General features: G+C 42.0%; 1 protein-coding gene across 1 annotated transcript in view; it reads right to left on the reverse strand.

The window, feature by feature from the left end:
* The window catches only part of PLG (plasminogen), a 387567-nt gene that overhangs the window by 139347 nt on the left and 226773 nt on the right, over positions 1-21447 (reverse strand). The window contains exon 9 of the mRNA XM_069234491.1: positions 2248-2375. Within this exon, the coding sequence (XP_069090592.1) occupies positions 2248-2375 (128 nt within the window). The remainder of the gene's footprint in view (positions 1-2247; positions 2376-21447) is intronic.

Raw genomic sequence — 21447 nt, forward strand, 5'->3', positions numbered from 1 at the left:
GGAGTGACTAGTGGGCAGAGGCATGGGGCAGTACAATAAACCCCTACTGTCAGTCATGATCTCCTACCTGTCAGCACGATGAGCAGCCTGTTTCCCATGCCTTGCATGGGACACAGTGTGCCTCTGAATCCCAAATATTTGGGGAGCCCACATGGGCCGCCGCCTCCTCCTCCATGCAGCAGTGAACCCTGGGCCCTCCCCTGTTTTGAGCCCCTTATTTGCCGGACCACCAAGCTTTCCATGGCAGTGGAATATTCAATGAAAACTTGGCGGTCCGGCAGGTCGTAATAGCCGTGGCAGTCCTGATGCCGGGTACTCTAAATTGACTGCCGCAGTCAAGAACCGCCACGGTCCCCGCCATACTAACTGCCAGTCAGTATGGCGGGACCAGCAGACTGTTGGTGGTCTTTTGGTGGTCCTATAACAAAACCCCATAATACAGCGGTCAGACACCCAGAGTTTTGCCAGTCGGACCGCCACTGCCAACATGGCGGTCCACGGACCACCAAACTCGTAATGAGGCCCTTAGCCTTGTTCCTGTCTGCGTAGCTTTACAACAAGGCATCTATTGATTCAATCTTAATTGATGTGGTGGCCCTTGCCCAGAAAACTTCACCTGTTCCCTTTTCCCTTGAGACTTGCTCCAGATCTTTCGACATAAAAGCATTCAACCAATTAAATCTCATCTCATATCCATACCTTGGATGCCATTGTTTTGCACACTGTGTAGACCTCAATACCACTGCTGAACATTGGAGGTCTCCATCAGTGATGTAACAAATGCCCCTGCAGCCCCAATGGTGTGGAGGGCCCCTGAACTTCAAGGACGCCCCTCAGCAAAACTATAGATGGTGGGCTGGAGCCCCCTCTATGTACTTTGCAGAGGGGGGCCCTCAAGTTTCATTGTGCCTCTGCTCTCCATCTTTCAAACCTTTCTCATTAGTAAAATTGTCCATAATGCCTTGATCTGATCATTGCCAGCAATCACGCAGCACAACAATTGTCCCACAGCCTTCTACAGAGTGCTGGGCCCGAAGACCCCCATCGTAGGTTCATGACATTTCCTGTGCCCTCAATCAAATATCATACTTCATCTATAACTTCAGTCACACTACTCTCTGATAAGCAATAGCTGATAACATAGCTCAGCAGGTGAAGGGTTGGACTAACATATGGTCACTGCAAACCATTTTTTAAAGTAGACCAGACTTATGGCTTTAACAATGCTTGTTTCCAAATGTGCTGAGGGTATTTTACATTTTCTGGGCAATAGACATTGTCTAAAATCTTACCTGTAAACACTGCATGCCACCTGTGGAGACCTGTCTCCTGTGAAGGCTTGTGAGAAATAAATTGCTGATTGTGTACTCTTTTACAGTGAAGATTGCTGCTACAGTGATTTCTCCATCCTCTAGAGGGCATCCATGTGAAGGCCTTCAGGGAAGATTCCTCTCTTTTTGGTCTCTCTATGATTTGAATGGTTTACCACTCTTTCTTTGTCAAATTCTAATGCTCGGTTTCATAAACCTCTTAAAACCGACTGTTCTGTTAATTTAGGGGTAGGAATTATTCTTACCTCTTGGCCTCCCTTTTCGCCACTCTTTCTGGCCTCCCTTTTTCAGTTCTACGTCATGATGCTGTTGATTGACTGAGTGCTACATAAGAAATCACATTTGTTCATTCTTATCATGACTGCATATGGTAAAAAATATATATCACTAGCAAAATTGATTTCACTTTTTTCACAGTATTTGATCAGAAAATGTAGGTATGAAGCAATCATAAGAAAATGGTACTAAAAATTAGGTTGTGAGGCAAAAATGTCTCACTTAAAGAGCTCCATATTCTAATAAACTGTGTTTCTATCACACTGTTATCTCTTCATCACCAGGTCCCTTCGATGTCCATCAGCACCATGTTGCTAGAGATCCATGTCTGTATCTTTTAGCACCCTTTTTTCCTTCCATGTTTTACACTAATAATATAGGAGGGGTGACACCACAACTCTTTGCACCTCTCCCTCCCCTATATTTAAAGTCTTATTTTTGAACAATATTAATAAAATAAAACCAGTATGAAAACAAAAGGAAAATATCCCAAACATTAAGTGCCATCATGTACCACTGTTGCCATATTTACATATGTGGGGCACACAAGGGCGTAGCACACACCTCGCCTGTCAACCCTTCACCAGTATGTGATTACATATTGAGTGCTGCAGTGAATCACTGTAGAACTTTCATTTACCTTCTGTCGGTGGCGACTCCTCACAACTAGGGATCTTGCAGTACTCCCATCTTGTAGCCGGGTCAGTTGTGTAACACCAGGGCCTTGTCTCCCCATCTGGGTTCCTACAATAATTCTTGTCCAGGCTCCTGAAATAGAGAAACATTTGGTTAGAAGCTTTCGGTAACTAGTTTGAATTATGCATTCTAGTGGATATCGCATACAGGTCTGCTCTCTGCCTCAGAGTTTATAAGTTAAATGGATCACACTTATTACGACATATACATGTATGGAGGTACACCTTTAATTCAAGAATAAAGAGTTTGCCATGCGAAGGATGGCCCTTGCTCCTGTGCAACCTCTATCTTCATAAGTGATGTCACCACAGGCTACAGTGAATGCAGGAATTCTTATCCCCTTCTAGACAAGGGAGGGGTCAGAGTGGTGTTGCAACCAATTCTAGAGGCATGGCTGCATACAATCAATAATAGCTTTCCTGCCAGCTAGACCCATCAAAACATCAACCAGATGGTTGCGTGAGCGCACAAATCAAGATGTCCACATCCTGCTGAATCACCGCCGGTCCTACAGCAACAATTATTTTGTGTATGAAGGCTAGTTTTACCGCTTATTTTATGAGGAGATAACTTGGCATGACTAGCGCTATCCATCCATGTAGCTGCTCAGGCACCTGTTTGCAGTTACAAAGAGCTGCTCCTATCGACCCCTCACCGGTGTCTCACAACAGGTACTGCTGAGGTTCCTGTCAGGAGGGTGGAGTCATTCTGAGGAAAGGGCAAGGCTCAGGCCTAGACCACACCTACAGCTGGTTTTAGCTGCTGCACAGATTTATATTGCTTATTCATTTATTCACACTTGCCTAATTCTTCAATTGTGGTTGAACCGGTCATATATAATTTTTTCATGGCTACAGAAAGAAATGACCATTCATGTAATGAATATTATACGTAAACAAACTACATCTCCCCACCACTAAAGTCAAAAATAGTGGATTCTAATGAACCTTCTTTGTCCACATTCCTTAACGAAATACAAGCAGTTCACGCTAATATAGATGATATTGCATCTGAAATTAAAAATCTACGCAAGGACATGGCTACTCTTTCTATGAAGGTATCTGATAATGCAATAAAAAGTAAAGGTAATAAAGCCAAAATGTATACTTTCATGCCTATTGCACTACAATAGTAGCCTATTACCTGATTTATAAAATTGCAATTGACAATACAACTTTTGCCTTCAATATACCTGAAGATGTGGAAGGGATTACTGCAGGCTGTATTTAGAAAACGTATTTCCTGGTCTTTTACGCTTAAAATTTCCAGAAACATTTGAAATTGACAAGGCACATAGAATACCTTCAAGTCGTACTCCAAGCCAAAACAAACCTTGTCAAATAATATTTAAAGTTTTGCGTTGTCTTCACTTTGTCATGATAAGGAAGGCAGCAAGAGAGATTCCGTCTTTATTGGTTGAAGGGAATAACATTTTCATCAATCAAGACTTTTCCATGGAGACTGTTAAGATACACAAAGTGTTCACTTATCCTTGGCCCAGGCTAAGAAGTTATGGTTTAAAATATGGGCTTTACTATGCAAATTTGGAAAGATGGTGTCTCGAAGTCCTTTCAGCGTCCTGATGATCTTCACCTCTTTCTAGACCAACATTCACAACTCTCCATGGAAGCGAATGAGGTTACTACTTGAAAAAGACACATTAAAATGTCTTTATAACTAGCCTAATTAGCAGAATTTCTTTAAACGAGCTCTCATGGTTAGGTCATTCATGTCATGCGTGTTTGCAATGCAAGAGTAACATTTATATTTATATGTTGTCTTTTTGATGTTTGTCTGTCTTTCCTTTTCTCCCTTTTACCTAGAGTTGGAGCTACATTTTATTCTTTCACTTTATAAAATTCTGTCCTGTTCATTGTTTCATTCTTTTATAATAATGAATAATGTCAAAGATATTCAAATTATTTATTTTAATATTAAAAGTTCATGACCCTGTCAAACGAACAAAGGTTTTAGATTATTTGGCTAGACATAAGGCGGACATATGTTTACTTCCAGAGACTCATTTAGATGAAACAGTTTTATCCTGCATGAGGAAAAAATGGGTTGGTAATATTATTTCCTCTCCAGCACTTAATAAGAAAAATGGAATTGCTATTATTTTTGCAAAAAAATTACATCTTCAAATACTAGACAAATACTCTGACTCAGATGGCTGTTTCCTGATAGTTAAAGTCAAAATTGATAATACCAATTCACATCTAATTAATCTGTATAATTCCACTAATGATGACCCTAATTTTTTGGTCTCTTTTTACAACTGAAGTATTAAAATTGGGTAATGTTCCAGTTATTATTGGAGGTGACTTTAACCTTATATGTGATTCATTATTGGATAGAACTTCCCAAACCAAATATCGTCTTCCAAAAGCTTACTTTACACTTAAATCCCTTTTTAGAACTACCAAGTGAATAGATATTTGGTGTTTGCACCATCCAACAGAAAAGCAATTAACTTTTTTTCTTTTCCTCATAATTCCCACTCCAGAATAGATTTAATTCCAGAATAGTCAATTAATTAATTCAAAGTTTGATCCCATTTTCCAAAACATTGATATTTCTCATCATCCGCTCATTTCATGTGTTTTATGACCAAGCTCCTTTTAGCAATCTCAAAGTCGATGGCACATGAATACCAGTAATGTCCTTAATGAAAAAACAATATACATTTCTAATAGCAAAGCAAAATTTTGTTTCAATACTAATCAATCTGGAAGAATTTTAGCAAATTATCTTCATATTAAGAAAGATAAAAATCTGATTAATGCTATTTATAATTCTAATGGTCAAATTGCTGTATCTCACAAAGAAAAAGTAAATATATTTATGAATTCAACTTTTTATAACAAATCTCCTTCTATTGATACGTTACACATCAATAATTATTTAGACAGGTGTGGTCTATCAAACATCTTTTAATCAGTGAGAAATAAATTGGATTTACCGATAACTTTAGAAGAAGTACAATCAGCAGTTAGATTCCATAAATTACTTAAATCCCCAGGCCAAGACAATATCCCTTCTAAATTTTATAAAGAATTTTCTCTGCATCTTGAACCTCTTTTTCTCAAGCTATTTACTCACTTTAGTAGTACAGGAACAGCTACTGGGTCTTTTACTGAAGTCTTGAGTATACTTCTCCTCAATCCTAACAAAGATCCCAATGTAGTTTCAAATTACTGTCCCATTTCCTTAATTGAGCAAGATTCCAAACGTTATGCAAGGATTCTTGCAATTAGGTTAGCCTCTATGCTTGATTCTATCATGCATTTTGACCAATATGGTTTTATGAAAAATAGACACTCAGTAAATAATGTAAGAATATTATTCCACCCCATTGAAACTGGGCCATCATTAGCAATACCAGAAGGTGTCTTGGCATTAGATGTTGAAAAGTCTTTTGATAAAGTCTATTGGCAATATCTTTTCTGTACCTCAACTGCATTTAATTTTGGCAGTTCATTTATCAGTATGATATCAGCTCTCTCTTCTAGTTCATCAGATAAATTGTCCATTAATGGTCACATTTCTGATACTTTTCTCCTTTTTCGAGGTACCAGGCAAGGTTGCCCATTATGACATTTACTTTTTCTTCTTGCTATTGAGCCTTTATTAATTGCCATCAGAAATTGTATAGACATTGAAGGTCTTGCTATAAATAATGTCCCTATCAAAACCTCAGCTTTTGCTGATGATGTACTCCTATATAATGCTAAACCTGAATGTTCCATTCCTCCGCTACCAAATCTAATTCACACTTATTCTCAGATTTCAGGATATTCTTTATATACTAATAAAACAGATTTTTTCCCTTTAAACGTTCATTGTACTCCTGATATGCTCCCAAACAAAGAAATAATCTCGCAAAAAGTTTGAGTTAAATATCTAGGCATCAAATTTTCTCACTCCATAAAACAATCAATAACATTAAATGGCAACTACATTCTTGCTCATATTAAAGACAAACTTAAAAAATGGTGCACCCTACATCTATCATGGTGGGTTAAAGTACATGCTATCAAAATGGTTATTGCTTGAAACTAAAATATTCTACCTCTTTTCTATGAGACCTATTGAACCTCCTCCTAAGTTTTACAATAATATAGACAAATGTCTTTCTAAATGTATTTGGAATAACAAAGTTACTCGTTTAAGTTATAAGCAATTATAAATGGCTAATGCCAATGATGATTTTGGTTTACCAGATTTTTTTAATTACCACAAAGCGATTATATTAAAACAAAGTTCTCTATAGTTTCATCATACACAGCTTGATAATCTACCTTCATGGCTCCGTATTGAACAAAGTTTGGTATCACCATTTTCCCTAACTGCATTGCTCACTATGGCTAACTCTACTGCATTGCTAAAAAGATCAGAAATATTGAATTCTACAAAATTAATATTACAAGATTTAGGGCCAGATGTACAAAGGTCTTTTGCATTTCTAAACTGGATGAATCACAATTTCAGCCTGTTAAGAAATGCAAAACAGTATTTTCCTATGTATAAAGGCCTTCAGGGAATAACAAAATGTGATTTCTACCATGTGGAAGTCACATTTTGCTATTCCCGGGGATTTCCTGTTTGTGATTTCTTGGCAACTGTACAAACCATTTCCTAAATGCAAAAGGAGCATTTAGTAAATGCAATTACCATCAACTTCAAGTCGATGGTAATAATGTGCAATTAAAAAAAAACTTCTGAAAAGGCTTTTTTAAAGTACAATAAAGCACACACATGTCCCTAGGGCATGTGTGTGCTTTATATGTGCACCACTTTTTTCAGTGTGCAACAAGGGGGGACTTAGGCTGTATGTCACCCTTGCTTTAGCATTTCCTCATTTGCGATTCCTATTAGGAAATTGCAAATTAGGAAATGTTAAACCATTCGTATCTGTGGGCCTTTAGGCGATTTCCTAATAATGATTCCTACACTGTAGGAATTGCTATTAGGAAATCTCTATTTTTGTACATACCATTTTGGATTCCCTAAATAGCAATTTCTAAGGATTCGCTATTTAGGAAATGCTAAATAAGTGTTTCGTACATTTGGCCCTTACTCTATTTTCCAGTTCCCTATTTCACTTACCTCAAAGTTGTCGTTATGGTATAATCCTGGGTTAAAATGAGCTTGTCACACAAAATGCTGGCAATCCTGAATTAAAACTGGTATTTTTTATTTAAAAGATATTTACTATAAGATGTACTTTTATCTTTCAATAAATTAATACAAAGATTAAGGGCCTCATTATGACTTTGGCGGTCCTTAAACTTAAAGCAGATCACCAAAGCCGCAGGGAGGACGCCACCGGTGGCATCCTCCCAAACGTATTACAATGTTCCCTCCGGGCTGACTGGCAGAAGCATGGCGATACATATTCCCACCCGGCTGACCCGTGGGAATAGTGCTAGGATATTGGCCTCTGCGCCTTTAAGTCTGGCGGAAACTGGGGTTATGTATCAGCCAGGCCGTGCTGAGTTCAGTGCCGCCCTGGCTGGTTACAACTCCGACCACTGTCACCCCATCAGGAACAATGTTCTTGGTGGGAACAGCGGTCTCCTGGCAGGTCCGCTTGCCAGGATTGTAATGTGGTAGTCAGACCGCCACAGTTGCGGCGGCCCGACTGCCACCCCAAGGCTGGCAGTCCTATAACCACCAGCCTCGTAATAAGGTCTTCAGTTTACAACCATCAGATACTTAGAAATACAAACTTTTGTGTAATTCAATCCTTGATTCCTTTCCAAATTTCTTTCCTCTAAATTCCACCCCAAATTTAGAACTATATATTCAAACAATTGCTTTGTCATCTCATGCTATATCATTATTTTATAAAAACAAATTGAATAACAATAAAGGGTATAGTATCAATATGTATCTTCTTTTTGGAACATGGAACTTGGTTTATCATTAAATCAAGAAGAAGGAGAATAGTTTGGTTGAATAGTATATCTGGATGGCTACCTGTTTCTCTTTACCAAACTAATGTTTCCATATTATTCACTGTCTTATGGACTCCTTTAAGACTATTTAATGCAAAACTTTTAAACTCTCCTAATTGCTGGAATTGAACTTTGACTACAAGCTCATTAAGACATATGCTTTATTAATGTAAAATTGTTGATGAGTTTTGGAAAGAGGTATGGAAGGTCATAACAAAAATGTTGAACATTACAGATAACCTCTTATTTAATTTAGTACTTTGTAAATACATTTTAGGTACTACCAAATTATTTGTTATCAATAGCAAACTTCTAGACTTTTAATTTACTGCAGTTTTAAAATTAATTACCACCAATTAGAAAAATGCCTCATCATTATCAATTCATGCCTGGTGGTCCTGGATAATTTTTACCAGAAAATATGCCAATTTGCCTCTATCAGGTATCATTCACAATAATCCTAAATATCATTTTTTTGGAAGCCAATTGATGATTATATATTACTTTACATCTCTAAACAAGTATTAATGATAAGATGTTGATTAGTTACAGGGATAACGGTTAATTTTAGTTGCTCTAACAAAATGTATATTTAATGATGATTTGATTTACTTTCTTTTTTATTTCTCTCCATTTTCACACAGTATTATTATAAATAATAAAGTTAGGCACTTTGCAGACTTTTATTATGAAACAAACCAACAGTTTATAGTTTTATAAATTTTAGTTATAATATTTTTGTAAAAATTGTATGTACCTCTTTCAGAGCTCTTTTATCTCATGTCTTTTCATATTCAACTAAAACATAATAAAATATTTTAAACAGGAAACATCACCAGGATGCAGGGTCGGCTTCTTTCTCCCAACTATGAGGCTGGCATATGGAGAATGTGCAGCACGTTCTAGTCTCAAGACAAGACACATAGGGCCTCATTACGGCCCTGCCGGCTGGCGGTACACTGGTGGTAACACCGCCAACAGGCTGGCGGTGTACCGGCAGTGTATTATGCCCGTGGCGCATTAGCCAGGGCCATACCGCCGGCCCCTCCACTTGACCGCCAGGCGGTCATAATCCCCAGGTCAGTGGTGCAAGCACCGCTGTCCTGGAGATTATGAGTCCCAAACCGCCACCCTGGGGATTATGAGTCCCGAACTGCCAGCCTGTCCATGGCGGTAAACACCGCCATGGAAAGGCTGGTGGTAAGGGGGACTCGGGGTGCCCCTGGGGGCCCCTGCACTGCCCCTGCACTTGGCATGGGCAGTGTAGGGCCCCCCAGGCAAAGCCCCATCATGCATTTCACTGCCCGAATTTCAGGCAATGAAATGCGTGATGGGTGCAGCTGCAGCCACTGCACATCAACATTGCCGCCTGCTCTATTTTGAGCCGGCTGCAATGTTGATGTGACTTTTCCACTGGGTCAGCGGACGGAAACACTGTTTCCGTCTGCTAGCCCAGTGGAAAAGTCATAATAGGGAGCCACATGTACTGCCGGTATAGTGGCGCCCGCAGCTTCGGCGGTCTTTTAGTAAGACCGCCAAAGTCGTAATGAGGGCCAAAGTCCCAGGCTTTAGCCCCAAGAATTCTAGCAGAGCACATGGAAGCGTCAATAATACAGTTATGGCAGCACAGGTGCCATCCCAGGGGTAATTATCAACACACTGTTGCATCCATAGAATCTGCAGGCTTGAGCCAAACTTTTTGACTGCATCATCCATCCATCATCCATCATCATTACATTATGCAGCACCCATGAAAGATTCTTGAAAAATCAACTTCAGTATGTTGATGACACAAGTCCAAGGAAACAAGAACACATACATCTAGAATTTCCATAATCTTATTGAATTTCACTGGGGACATAGATATGTTAAGCAAATTGCTGACACTTTTGTAGCCTTTTTAAACAAGTGTGAAATTATAATGTTACAAGAGACTTGGAATAATGGCACTCTCATTCATAAATAGTGTGGCATTTGTTAGAAATGGGTACTCTGGTTGCCAGTCAGGTTACCCCCTGTCCAAGCAAGGACCCTCACTCTAGTCAGGGTAAAGGAGAATCACCCTCAGCTAACCCCCACTCACCCCCTTGGTAGTTTAGCATGAGCGGGCAGGCTTAACTTCAGAAGCAAGGTATAAAGTATTTGTACCAACACACACAGTAACTCAGTGAAAACACTACAAAAGGACACAACACAGGATTGGAAAAATAGATAATATTTATCTAAACAAATAAGACCAAAATGACAAAAATCCAACATACACAACTCAAGTTATGAATTTAAAAAGCAAAAGAGTCTTAAATCCTTTAGAAAACAGTGAGAACGTTGTAAGCATACAAAAGTACCTGGGTAGCATCAAAATAAAGCTGCACAGGGGAGTGTGCGTAGAAAAAGGCCAGTGAAGTGTTGATTTCTCACCTGCAAGCGAAAACGTGTGTCGTTCCTTCTTCAGTCGGGTTGACGTGCATCGTTTTTTCTCTCCCTCAAGAGAGCGATGCATCGATCCAGATGAGCACCTCGGGTTCAGGCAGGCCTTGCGTTGATTTTTAATGCCTCGCGATGTTGTGTTGAAATCCGGTTACAAGGTGTCCAGAACTGAGCTGCGTGGGGGCTTGCGTCGTTAACACCAGCTGCTGCGGGTGTTGCACGTTGTTTCCCCAGCCGCATTGCATTGATCTTCCAGCCGCAATGCAGGTGGAGCGTCAATGTAGCCACGAGGCCGGCGGCATGTTGTTATTCAGCCGCGAGGCGGGTGGTGCATCAAACGTTTCCCCGTACGGCGGTCTTTGCGTGGATTTCTGTCCTTTTCCACCAGCTGTACCTCTCAAGGGCCCAGAGACAGGTTAGGGCACCACTTGGCAGGCAGGACTCTCAGCAGAAAGCCCACATTCTGGCAGAGAGAAGTCTTTGATGTTTCTGAGACTTCAACAAAAGGAGGCAAGCTCAGTTCAAGCCCTTGGAGATTCTTCACAAGTGGGAAGTTACACCAAAGTCAGTCTTTGTCCTCTCTCATGCAGAAGCAGCTACTGCAGGCCAACCCAGCAAATCACAGTCACAGGCAAAGGGCAGTACTCCTCCTCCAACTTCTCCAGCTCTTCTCCTTGGCAGAGGTTCCTCTTGGTGCCAGAAGTAATCTGATTTTCAGGGGTTTTGGGTGCTCTTCTTCTACCTCTTTCTGCCTTTGAAGTAGGCCTACATCAAAGAGAAGTCTCTGTTGTTTTCAAGATCCTGCCTTGGCCAGGCCAGGCCCGAGACACACACCAGGCGGTTGGAGACTGCATTGTGTGAGGGCAGGCACAGCCCTTTCAGGTGTAAGTCACAACTCCTCCCCTCAGCCCAGATGGCCGATCAGGATATACAGGCTACACCTCAGCTCCCATTGTGTCACTGTCTAGAGGAGAGGTGCAAACAGCCCAGCTATCAAACTTACCCAGATAGGGAATCCACAAACAAGCAGAGTCACAGAATGGTTTAAGCAAGAAAATGCCTACTTTCTACAAGTGGCACTTTCAAACACACAATCTAAAAAACAACTTCACTAAAAGATGTATTTTTAAATAGTGAGTTCAGGGACCCCAAACTCTATATGTCTATCTGCTCCCAAAGGGTATCTGCGCTTTATGAATATTTAATAGCAGCCCTGTGTTAACCTATGAAGGGAAATAGGCCTTGCGACAGTGGAAAACGAATTTGGCGGGATTTCACTGTGAGGTCATGTAAAACACATAAGTAAATGTCACACCTTTAAGATTAACTGCACCCAGCCCATGGGGCTACCTAGGGCCTACCTTAGGGGCGCCTTACATGTATAAAAAGGGAAGGTTTAGGCCTGGCAAGTGAGTACACTTGCCAAGTCAAATTGGCAGTTTAAAACTGCATTTGCAGACACTGCTGTGGCAAGTCTGAGCCATGTTTACAGGATTACTAATGTGGGTGGCACAACCAGTGCTGCAAGCCCACTAGTAGCATTTGATTTACAGGCCCTGGGCACCTCAAGTGCACTTTACTAGGGACTTACTAGTAAATCAAATATGTCAATCATATATAAGCCAATGTATACATACAATTTATACAGGGAACACTTACACATTAGCACTGGTCAGCAGTGCTAAAGTGCACAGAGCAAACAAAACAGCAAAAACAGAATCCAGCACACAGAAACAACCTGGGAAGTAGAGGCAAAAAGTTAGGGGAGACCATGCCAATGATGCCAAGTCTAACAGTATTGTATTCACAATCTTAAAGAAATCCCAGAGAGAGCCGAGTGGGGGGCCTATGATTTTGTTCTTCTGCTCCCTAGAGGCGAAGACAGTGACTACTTCAAATGATGCAGCTCTAGTAGTTGAGCTTCATCATTCAGTTGGAAAGTCAATAAGTAAAAGTCTATGGCAGGTACATTCCTTCAACATTAATGTGCAACTCCTGAGAATTAAAAGCAACTCCAGAGGAATTAAAATTGAATGATGACAAATTTCTAGGTCTTGCCACTATATTTGCAGGATACCTTAATGGTAATATGGTTAAAAGAGCTTCCAAATACATCAAGAGCCTTTATCTTTCACATTGCCCCACTTCACTCAATAGGATATAAAACAGATTCTCCATCACTGCATATATACAATTCATAGCACAAACTCTCTGTTTGAGTCCACCCTGATTCATGCAATAGATTTACCGTTGGTTTCAGAGTTCCAGACTGTCTTTACTGGTGTGGGTGACCATCACCCTCAGTCTATCTCAATTAACTGATTCTTGATATCTTTATTGACTGAGGTAGTCCACCAAATGTGCAACTTGAAGTTAAAAATCACCTGAAACTATAGATATATTACACAGACAAAATAATTATGGCCTAGTAAAGAAGTGTGAAGACTTTCTACAAAGCTTTAAGAACATAATTTGATTAACACTTTGAAAGATTTCCTTATAAAGTAAATTTGTTCATGTTTCACTGGGAAAAACTGCCTCGAGACCTCACAAAACTGACCAAAAAATGAAGGGCCTGATTTAGAGTTTGGCGGAGGTGTTACACCTGTCCGCTGAAATATAAGTCCCATAGGAAACAATGGGATTTATATTTCAGCAGACAGGATATCTGTCACCGTTTTGACAGAGTAACCCCGCCACCATACTCTAAATCAGGCACTAAGTAATAATTGAAGCTTTGTCATCTTATAGGGTTTGTTGCAGGATCCTACTTGACCAGAAATGCCTTTGATATTGAGTATTCAGTTTGGCATCATCATATTGGAGCTCTGTGGGCAAAACAAGGTAGATGGAAATATTCAGCCTTCCGGTATACAGTTGGAAGAGCTGTTTTTCTAGGAAGAGTTTCTGAAATTTAGTAACATTTCTCATTCATCAAATCAAGAGCACTAGCTCCTAATAAACGTGCAATTGATGTGTTAAAACTAGGTCTTGTGTCCTGGAGCAAGGGGTTCCTCTTAATGTTTGTTCACATCAGTAAACTCTGGGTTATCCCTCCATTCTTCCAAGGATATGTAGTCTAACCCACGCATAAGGTAGGCCCCATCGACCACCATAAAATGTACTACCTCATAGAATTATTTGGTCCCAATGGCAAAGTATTTACAAACTTCTGTTAAAAAAGGCCATTATCCAGCAACATAGGTTGTTGTGACTCTTAAATTTTTGCTACAGTCCGCACTTTTCTTGTTCGGCCCTTCACCTTTGTTGTTTTTTTCCTTATCAGTTCTCCTTGATCCTCTTGTTCTCTTTTTTGTCAGTTAGTCTCCTTGTTTAGAGCTCCTGTCTCCCGTGCGGGGTAGGTTTCCATCTTCAGCTCTTGTGCAAGTTCTTCTGTGGTACAACAAGACTAGTTACAGTGTCCCCTCCGTGAAACCAGGTAAATTCCACACCTTGTTACTCTTTTGTCTAATGTATGTTACATGTTGTTGTCCCCTTAGCAATTTTGTTCTTTGCCACCAAAATCCTTTGAGTTGTCCGAATACCAGCCTGTAGGAGTATGTCTCTCCGTCTCCCACCTAATCCTCTTTTCTTCTTAGCCTGGTTGATCTTTAACCCATAATCAATTGCAAGTTGCTAAGTCATCCTCCAGGACGAGAAGAAGGGTTTGGTCTTGACATGCACATTCTCAGAAATCCTGTGTTGATGGCAGAATTCCAGACCTAAAAAATGAATTTCAGGCTATTATAATGCAGCCAATGCCACATGCAATTTGTTAGACCTGTAAACCTTTGTCTTCCTCCAAACTTTTAGACTTCCTCCTCCATTTGTGCTGATCCTGTTTTTGCTGGCTTTAGAACTCTGTGCACTTTACCACTGCCAATCAGTGCTAAAGTGCATGTGCTCACTCCTTAAAAAATGGAATTACTGGGTTATCCCCAATTTTCATATTTAATTTATTCATAAGTCTCTAGTAAAGTGTTACTACATGTACCCAGAGCATGTGAGTTGAACCTTACAAGTGAGTCTGTAGCACTTATTGTGCTAACCACTTAAGTAGCCCTTTAAACATGCCTCAGGCAGGCAATTGCAGCCTGTGTGTGCAGTTTAAAACTGCCAATTTGAGCTGGCAAAGTGAACCTTTTTCCAGGCCAGACCTTCCTTTTTAATACATATGTCACCCCTAAGCTACACCCTGGACAGCCCTTGGGCAGGATGCAGTGTATTTAAAAAGTAGGACATGCACTTTTAAGTTTTACATGTCCTGGTAGCGAAATACTCAAATTTGATTTCACTACTGCAAGGGCTGACTCCCTCAGAGAATTACATTGGAGTTACCTTATTACATTAACATGCTGTAACTTCCAAATAGGAACAGGTAAACAGTGCATGTTTGGTATCTTTGAAATTGTCATCTAAAATCCTCTCACGGTTAAGTTGAATTTTAAATCACAATTTTCAAAATCCCACATTTAGAAAGTGGTAATTTTTCTGCCTTAGCCATCTAGTGCCTCTAACCTGTCTCTGGGTCACATGACTAGGTATAGCTGACAGTTGGGCTTTGTGTATTCCTCCTAGATAGCCACATACAATACAGAGATTAAGTGTGTCTGGATGGACCATCACTAGCCATACTTACACTTGCATAGGCTGTGTCCTATGTCCTTATAATGGGCTGCATACCCTATGTAGTTAGCCTGGAGCTAGAGCAGGGGAGACAGGAGGCCTGTGCACTTTAAGGGGAGACCTCTAGAAGCTTCTCGCACTTCAAAGGAAGGCTCAGGTATAAATATTGGATCCATACACTAACTCTTCAGTACACCTCTGGGCCTATCAACACTCGACCAGAAAGGAGCACTGTTGTGCTAGTGAAAGTACTGCCACCTTGCTGAATGGCTGCTCTGAAGGACTGCTACCCTGCTCTGCTGGCCTGCTGCCCGCACACCTAGGTGAGAAGGACTGGACCTGCATCAAGGACAGAAGGCTCCAACAAACTTTAACCCAGCACATGGATATCTGTGAGTCCTACCCTGACAAGTGGTGCAGTCCTGGACCTTTAGAAGTGGGCCTATAGGTGCCCTGCCAGCCCATCTGTGGGCCCAGCAAAACGGATGCATCTTCTCAGCACAATCCCGATGAGAACTGATGTATCGCCTCTGGGTTCCCTCAGTGCATCAACCTCGCAGCCCACATCAGGACGGCGGCTTGTGCGGAGATTTCTCGACACAAGCCATCGCATCGGAAATCTCTAGATGACGGCATTGCAACCTCACCGCACCTTGGAACCGGTACATCACCTTGGCTGTCCGACACATGCTCAGTGTGGGACCTCACAATGCTCCACAAACAGGGTTAAAGGTACTGTCGTTCACAGGGCCCAACTGGGTCCCTGTAGCCGGATGCTCCATCGTACCCAGCCTGAACTTGTGACTTGTCCCTGGTCCGGCACAGCCAGATATCCACAGTTGAAGCTTCGTTCTTTTTGGTGATATTTTTACTAAAGTCTGTAAAATATGCATGTCTCTGGGTCTACTGGTGGATTTTTGTCATTTTGGCCCGATTTTATTTATGAAAAAAACCCTCTATTTTTCTAATCTAGTATGGAATACGTTTGTTTTGAGTTTGTCCACTGTTTTACTGCTTGCATACATACTTTACACATTGCCTTTGAGTGAAGCCTTACTGCTCTGTATCAAGCAGCCCTAGGGTTGAGCACAGGTTAATTTAGTGTTTGCTGTTACTTCATCCTGACAAGGATTGTGGTTCCTGCTTGAACAGGGTTTCACCTCTCTGCACCATGAACCCAATTTATTACACTGGTGTTTAGCCATGAGGATTTGGACTTGTGTTTGTGCCGTGACATACAGTAATTATGTATTACACTACCATCTGATATAAATCATCTGAGACCATTTAGATGTTTTTTAATTCTCCTTAATTGGCTTTTTTTGTTTTTCAAAATCTACTCTTCTTTCCATTCGATTGTCTGAAATCATAACTGCAGTAATGGAGTTTGAGCTGAACAACTTGGTGATTGAGCTCAAACAGTTCTGTAGGGAAAGGGGACTACAAATGAAGAAGGGCACCAACACGCTGGTGCCTCAGAAAGCTCTAATGGCCTGGACAGAGGTCCACCAGCTGACAACAGCAGCAGAGGAGCGAGATGATGAGGATGATATGAATGAGCAGGACATGGAAATCAGTCATGAAATGTAGCCTTTAAGGAGGGGGAGGACTCATCCCCTGAGTTGGAACTCAGTGTATCATCGCATGGCATGGCATGGTGTGGCTGATTTTACCATCCATTAATGGTTAGGCTTCCTTGTGGACTACAAATCCAACATTTTTAAGAAGGCCAAGAATGAGGATTTTTTAACCTCGCCACTGGGTAAGTAGAATAGTGTGACATATATGGAGGGGTTGTAGTTGACCATTAATGAGTATGATTGTGAGGGAGCAAGTTTGGCTGATGGTTTAGGCCAGTCAATATGTAATGCATAGTAAGTGTGCAGTGTGAAATTGGAACATTATGGAATCTAAGTACAGTTTGGGGTAATATGGCAAAACACATCAATTTACTTTATGCAGAATCCACTTAACATTGGGAGCCCATAGATCTTTGGTATTTAAACTTTTTAATGCTGAGCCCTCTCACTGTAAACGAAAATCAATGGGGCCCCCTCTGAATTTTTCACAATTGTTCTATTAAAGTGGCTATGTTTAAATATGTGTAGACGTATTTAAACATTGAAGTTAAGTTCTGTTACTGTTTTAAGAATGCAATCAAGTAGATGATGTCAAACATACTATTCTGGTCAGGCAGGCCTTACTAATGTACAAAATGTATCCACAGAGTGATGATTAGAAGTGAGGGTGGGGGTTTGAAGAGTATTTGGAGTCCCTTCCGTTTTGACACATACTACCAGCTTAGATATATATGACAAAACATGTTAGTGATGGCCCATTACAGAGCGGTTTTCTGCTGCTCATTTTTTTTTTTGCAGCTTAAAACAAAGCCCTATTATCAGCAAGCGCCGCTCGCCAAGTTGAAACCGCCGCACGGCCGCCAATGCAGCCGCACTCTCGCGGTGGCTATTTGGAGATCCCCGCTGGGCTGGTGGGCGGAAACCTAGGGATCTCGGCCGTAACACGGGAGCCGGCTCCAAATGGAGCCTGCAGTGTTGCGGCGGTGTGATGGGTGCATTGCACCCGTCATGCTTTTCACTGTCTACTATGCAGACAGTGAAAAGCTCCATGGGGCCGTGGCAGGGGGCCCCGCAACTCCCCTTTCCGCCAGCCTTTTAATGGCGGTTCATACTGCCATGAAAAGGCTGGTGGGAGGGGGACTCGTAATCCCCTGGGCAGCGCAGCAAGCAGTGCTGCCCTGGGGGATTACAATTGCCGGGACCAATGTGGCGGGAAACTGTCGGTCCCGGCGGTGCGACTGCGGCGTCCCATGTGAAGCACCGCCAGCCTGTTGGCGGTGCTTCCATCAAAACAGCCTGTTCCAAGAAGGCACAACCCCTCACCAGTGGGCAGAGACCTGGGTTGGCAAGTGTAGAGCTTATGAAGGAGTTGGTCTCAATTAGCTTTCAGGGGCAGGCAGGGGTTATCTAGTATCTTTGGGGATAAGAAGATGGGGCCGAAAGCCCATACGCTTGCAGAAGTATAGGCTGTGGGTCACCATCAATGGACAACAGGAGGAGGCTCTGAGGGCACGGAAGCCAGCATGATTACTGTAAGATGCCAGCTGGTGTCCTCAGAGCAAGATGTCCCTTACAAATTCCACCAAGTCAGAGTCACAGACAAATGTGACAATCTACTGGTGGCTCTCGTTTCCTTTGGGGGGGTCATCAGGTTCTCTAAAAGTATCTGTGAGCCTTGCCATGCCTATGGATTGTCTGTTGGGAAATGACCTAGAGCACACTATCAGGCAGGAGGGAGCTCTCATGTCATGCTTGGAGATGTTGCCATTGCCTGAAAAGGTCTGCATGTGTCAACATCAGGGCAGTGTGCGCTCTACGGGCGACTAGAATGCAAAAACCTAGCACTTTCAAGATAACGTAATTTATGCATTGTGCTGACATGCTGTTGTTTAGCCTTTTGCATTGCAGAGTTTAATCCTGAAGACTTATGTTCAAGGTGCTTATAAATATTGTTCATTTGCAATGTACTGCTGCAGGCTTTCAGAGAGTGTCAGGGTGTGGTCCCTTTCCAGGGCCTTCTAGAAGCTTTCCCTGCAGCATGCCTGGGTGTGGTTTGTGGGCTGGGCCAAGGCTCTATATAAGGGAGCCAACCCAGCTCCACGTGCTCACTATTCAGAGGTCCCGGTGCAGAGCAGCAGCAACTTCCTGAGCTCCTGTTCCGGAGGCCTACTGTGATCTTCCAGGCCTTGCCCTTTCACTTTGTCGGTGATTCTTGATCAGGGCGGTAAGACGGAGGTCGGGCTGGGCCCCTGATCCCGTTCTCGAGTTCTTGGGCCTAATTAGCATGATAAAACAATTTTGCTCTTGTGCGTGTGAATGTGCGCTTGATGTTTTATGGCATTTACATGCTGACACTCAAATCGGCAAGACGTGCGATTCCTTACTCGCGCACAAATCTTGATATTCATTGTGCGCTACCATTTTATGGCATTTACAAGGTAGCATTTGAATCGGCATGACGCGCGATTCATTTCCTGTGCTTATTTCATGTTATTCATTGTATGCTACCATTTCATGGCATTCACTTGGTGGTATTCGAATCAGCAAGACGTGCGATTAATTTCTTGTGTTTAAATCACGATGTTCATTGTGCTCTACCACTTCATGACATTTATTTGGTGGCCTTCGAATCGGCAAGACGCGCGATTCATTTCTCATGTCTAACTCATGTTATTCATTGTGCACAATCATTTCATGGCTTTTACAAACCTTTGTGGAAATCTGCAATGTGTGAAATTCATGTTCCTGCATTTTAAGAAAAACTAAAGGGTTAGAATTCTAGATGTTATATTGCATGTGCATAGAAAAACTAAAGGGTTAGAATTCTAGATTTTATATTGTATGTGCATAATCAGTCCCTCAAGTACAATTCATATGGTGTTATAGAAATCATTCAGATTATTTCCTGGTCCTCATGCAAAAGTCTATGCTTGAATTTGAAAGCGTAATTCTAGAAAGATCTGATGTTTCTAGTCGATGTGTAACATTTCATTGAGTGGTTCATTGGAAAGTTGTATTAATCTTTCTAAATTACCTCACAGGTATCCAGACATCCTGAGGCCTAGTTATTTAAGTCCATGCTTAAGTTATCCATGTTTCCAGTATGACAATGCTTAGAGTCATAGCCTAATAATGATTAATATGATATAATCTTGATGTTGTGTGTTTTAATTTTTTTGCTTCCTACAGGTCTCCTTCCCAGCTGTTTCCTACCTAATCCACTTTTCCCCACTTGGACTCTCTTAGACTCTGTGACATTCTAATCAGAGTATTGGAGCTGTCTTGTGATGGACATGTTGGGAACGTGCACAGACGCCGAGAATCTGGTGACTCTGACAGCATGACGAGCTCTCTGGTTGTCTGGGAAGGTAAGGTGCCTGGAGCCTGGAACAAAGGCCAAGACAGCTGTCAAGAAGAGAAAGGGCAGGGGGCATGGGAAACCAGCCTCTAACATTCCCGCGGTCCAGGTTGATGCATGAGGAGGATGCTCTGGAGCCCCCGATGAGGGCATTCTCATCCTGGGTGACCTGCCTGAGCTTGATGGATGGCAAATTAAGGGTGGGCCCACCAGGCAGGAAGTCTGCAAGGTGCAGAAAGAGTCCTGCAATTTAAAGGGATTGAGGCAGGAAACTGAGACCAAGACAGCAGTTGATTCTTTTCTAGATCACCATATCTATAAGGGAGAATGACCTCTTATACGGTGAGCTTAAGGTTTCTGGACTTGGGCCAGTCTGTGTGCTGGTAGTTCTCCTATTCTACAGGCTATTCCTACTGGGTTTGGCTTATGCTACACCGCTGCAGGGCATCTGGGGTAAGGTAAGACCTTCTCTAGGCTTGTTGCCTACTTCTATTGGCCCCAGATGGAGACAGCCTCAGATGCATTCTGTAGGTCCTGTTCCACCAGCAAGGCTAGTGGTAAGTCATGGAAAAAGCTCAGGACTTTCCTGACCCCATTACCTGTCATTGGGACTCCTTTTGAGACGGTGGGCATCTACATTGTTGGTCCTTTTACCCCAAGACAGCTTTACGCAACAGGTTCATCCTGGTCTTGATGGACCACGCCACTCGCTACCCAGAGGCTATTCCTCTGAGATCGGTGACTGAATCAGCGGTGGCCAGTGCCTTTATAGTGACTTTTACCCAAGTGGGATTCCCCAAGAGAAAGTGTCTGGCAGAATAACTTACTTCAATTCAGCATACATGAAGTCCATGTGGGATAAGTGTGGAGTTATTTACAAGCTCTCCACACCAGTTCACCCCCAAACAAACAGGTTTGTGTAAAGATTCACTAGGACCCCCAAAGATATTATAATGGGCCTACATAAGCCCATGAGGCGTAAGCGGGACGTCCACTTTGACATGCCTTTTGTGTGCCTACAGGAAGATTCCACAGAAGGGTGTTAGATTTAGCCTCTCTGAACTCCTCTCTGTCCAGCCACCTTGTTAGGGGACGTCTCAGCCTTGTAAGACAGGAGTGGGAGCTAGCTCCCAGGAAACCTCCTCAGGATGTGGTCAGCTACATGCTGGCACTACACAACCAGATGGATCACT

This window comes from Pleurodeles waltl, chromosome 5, assembly GCF_031143425.1.
Source record: "Pleurodeles waltl isolate 20211129_DDA chromosome 5, aPleWal1.hap1.20221129, whole genome shotgun sequence".
Lineage (NCBI taxonomy): Eukaryota > Metazoa > Chordata > Amphibia > Caudata > Salamandridae > Pleurodeles > Pleurodeles waltl.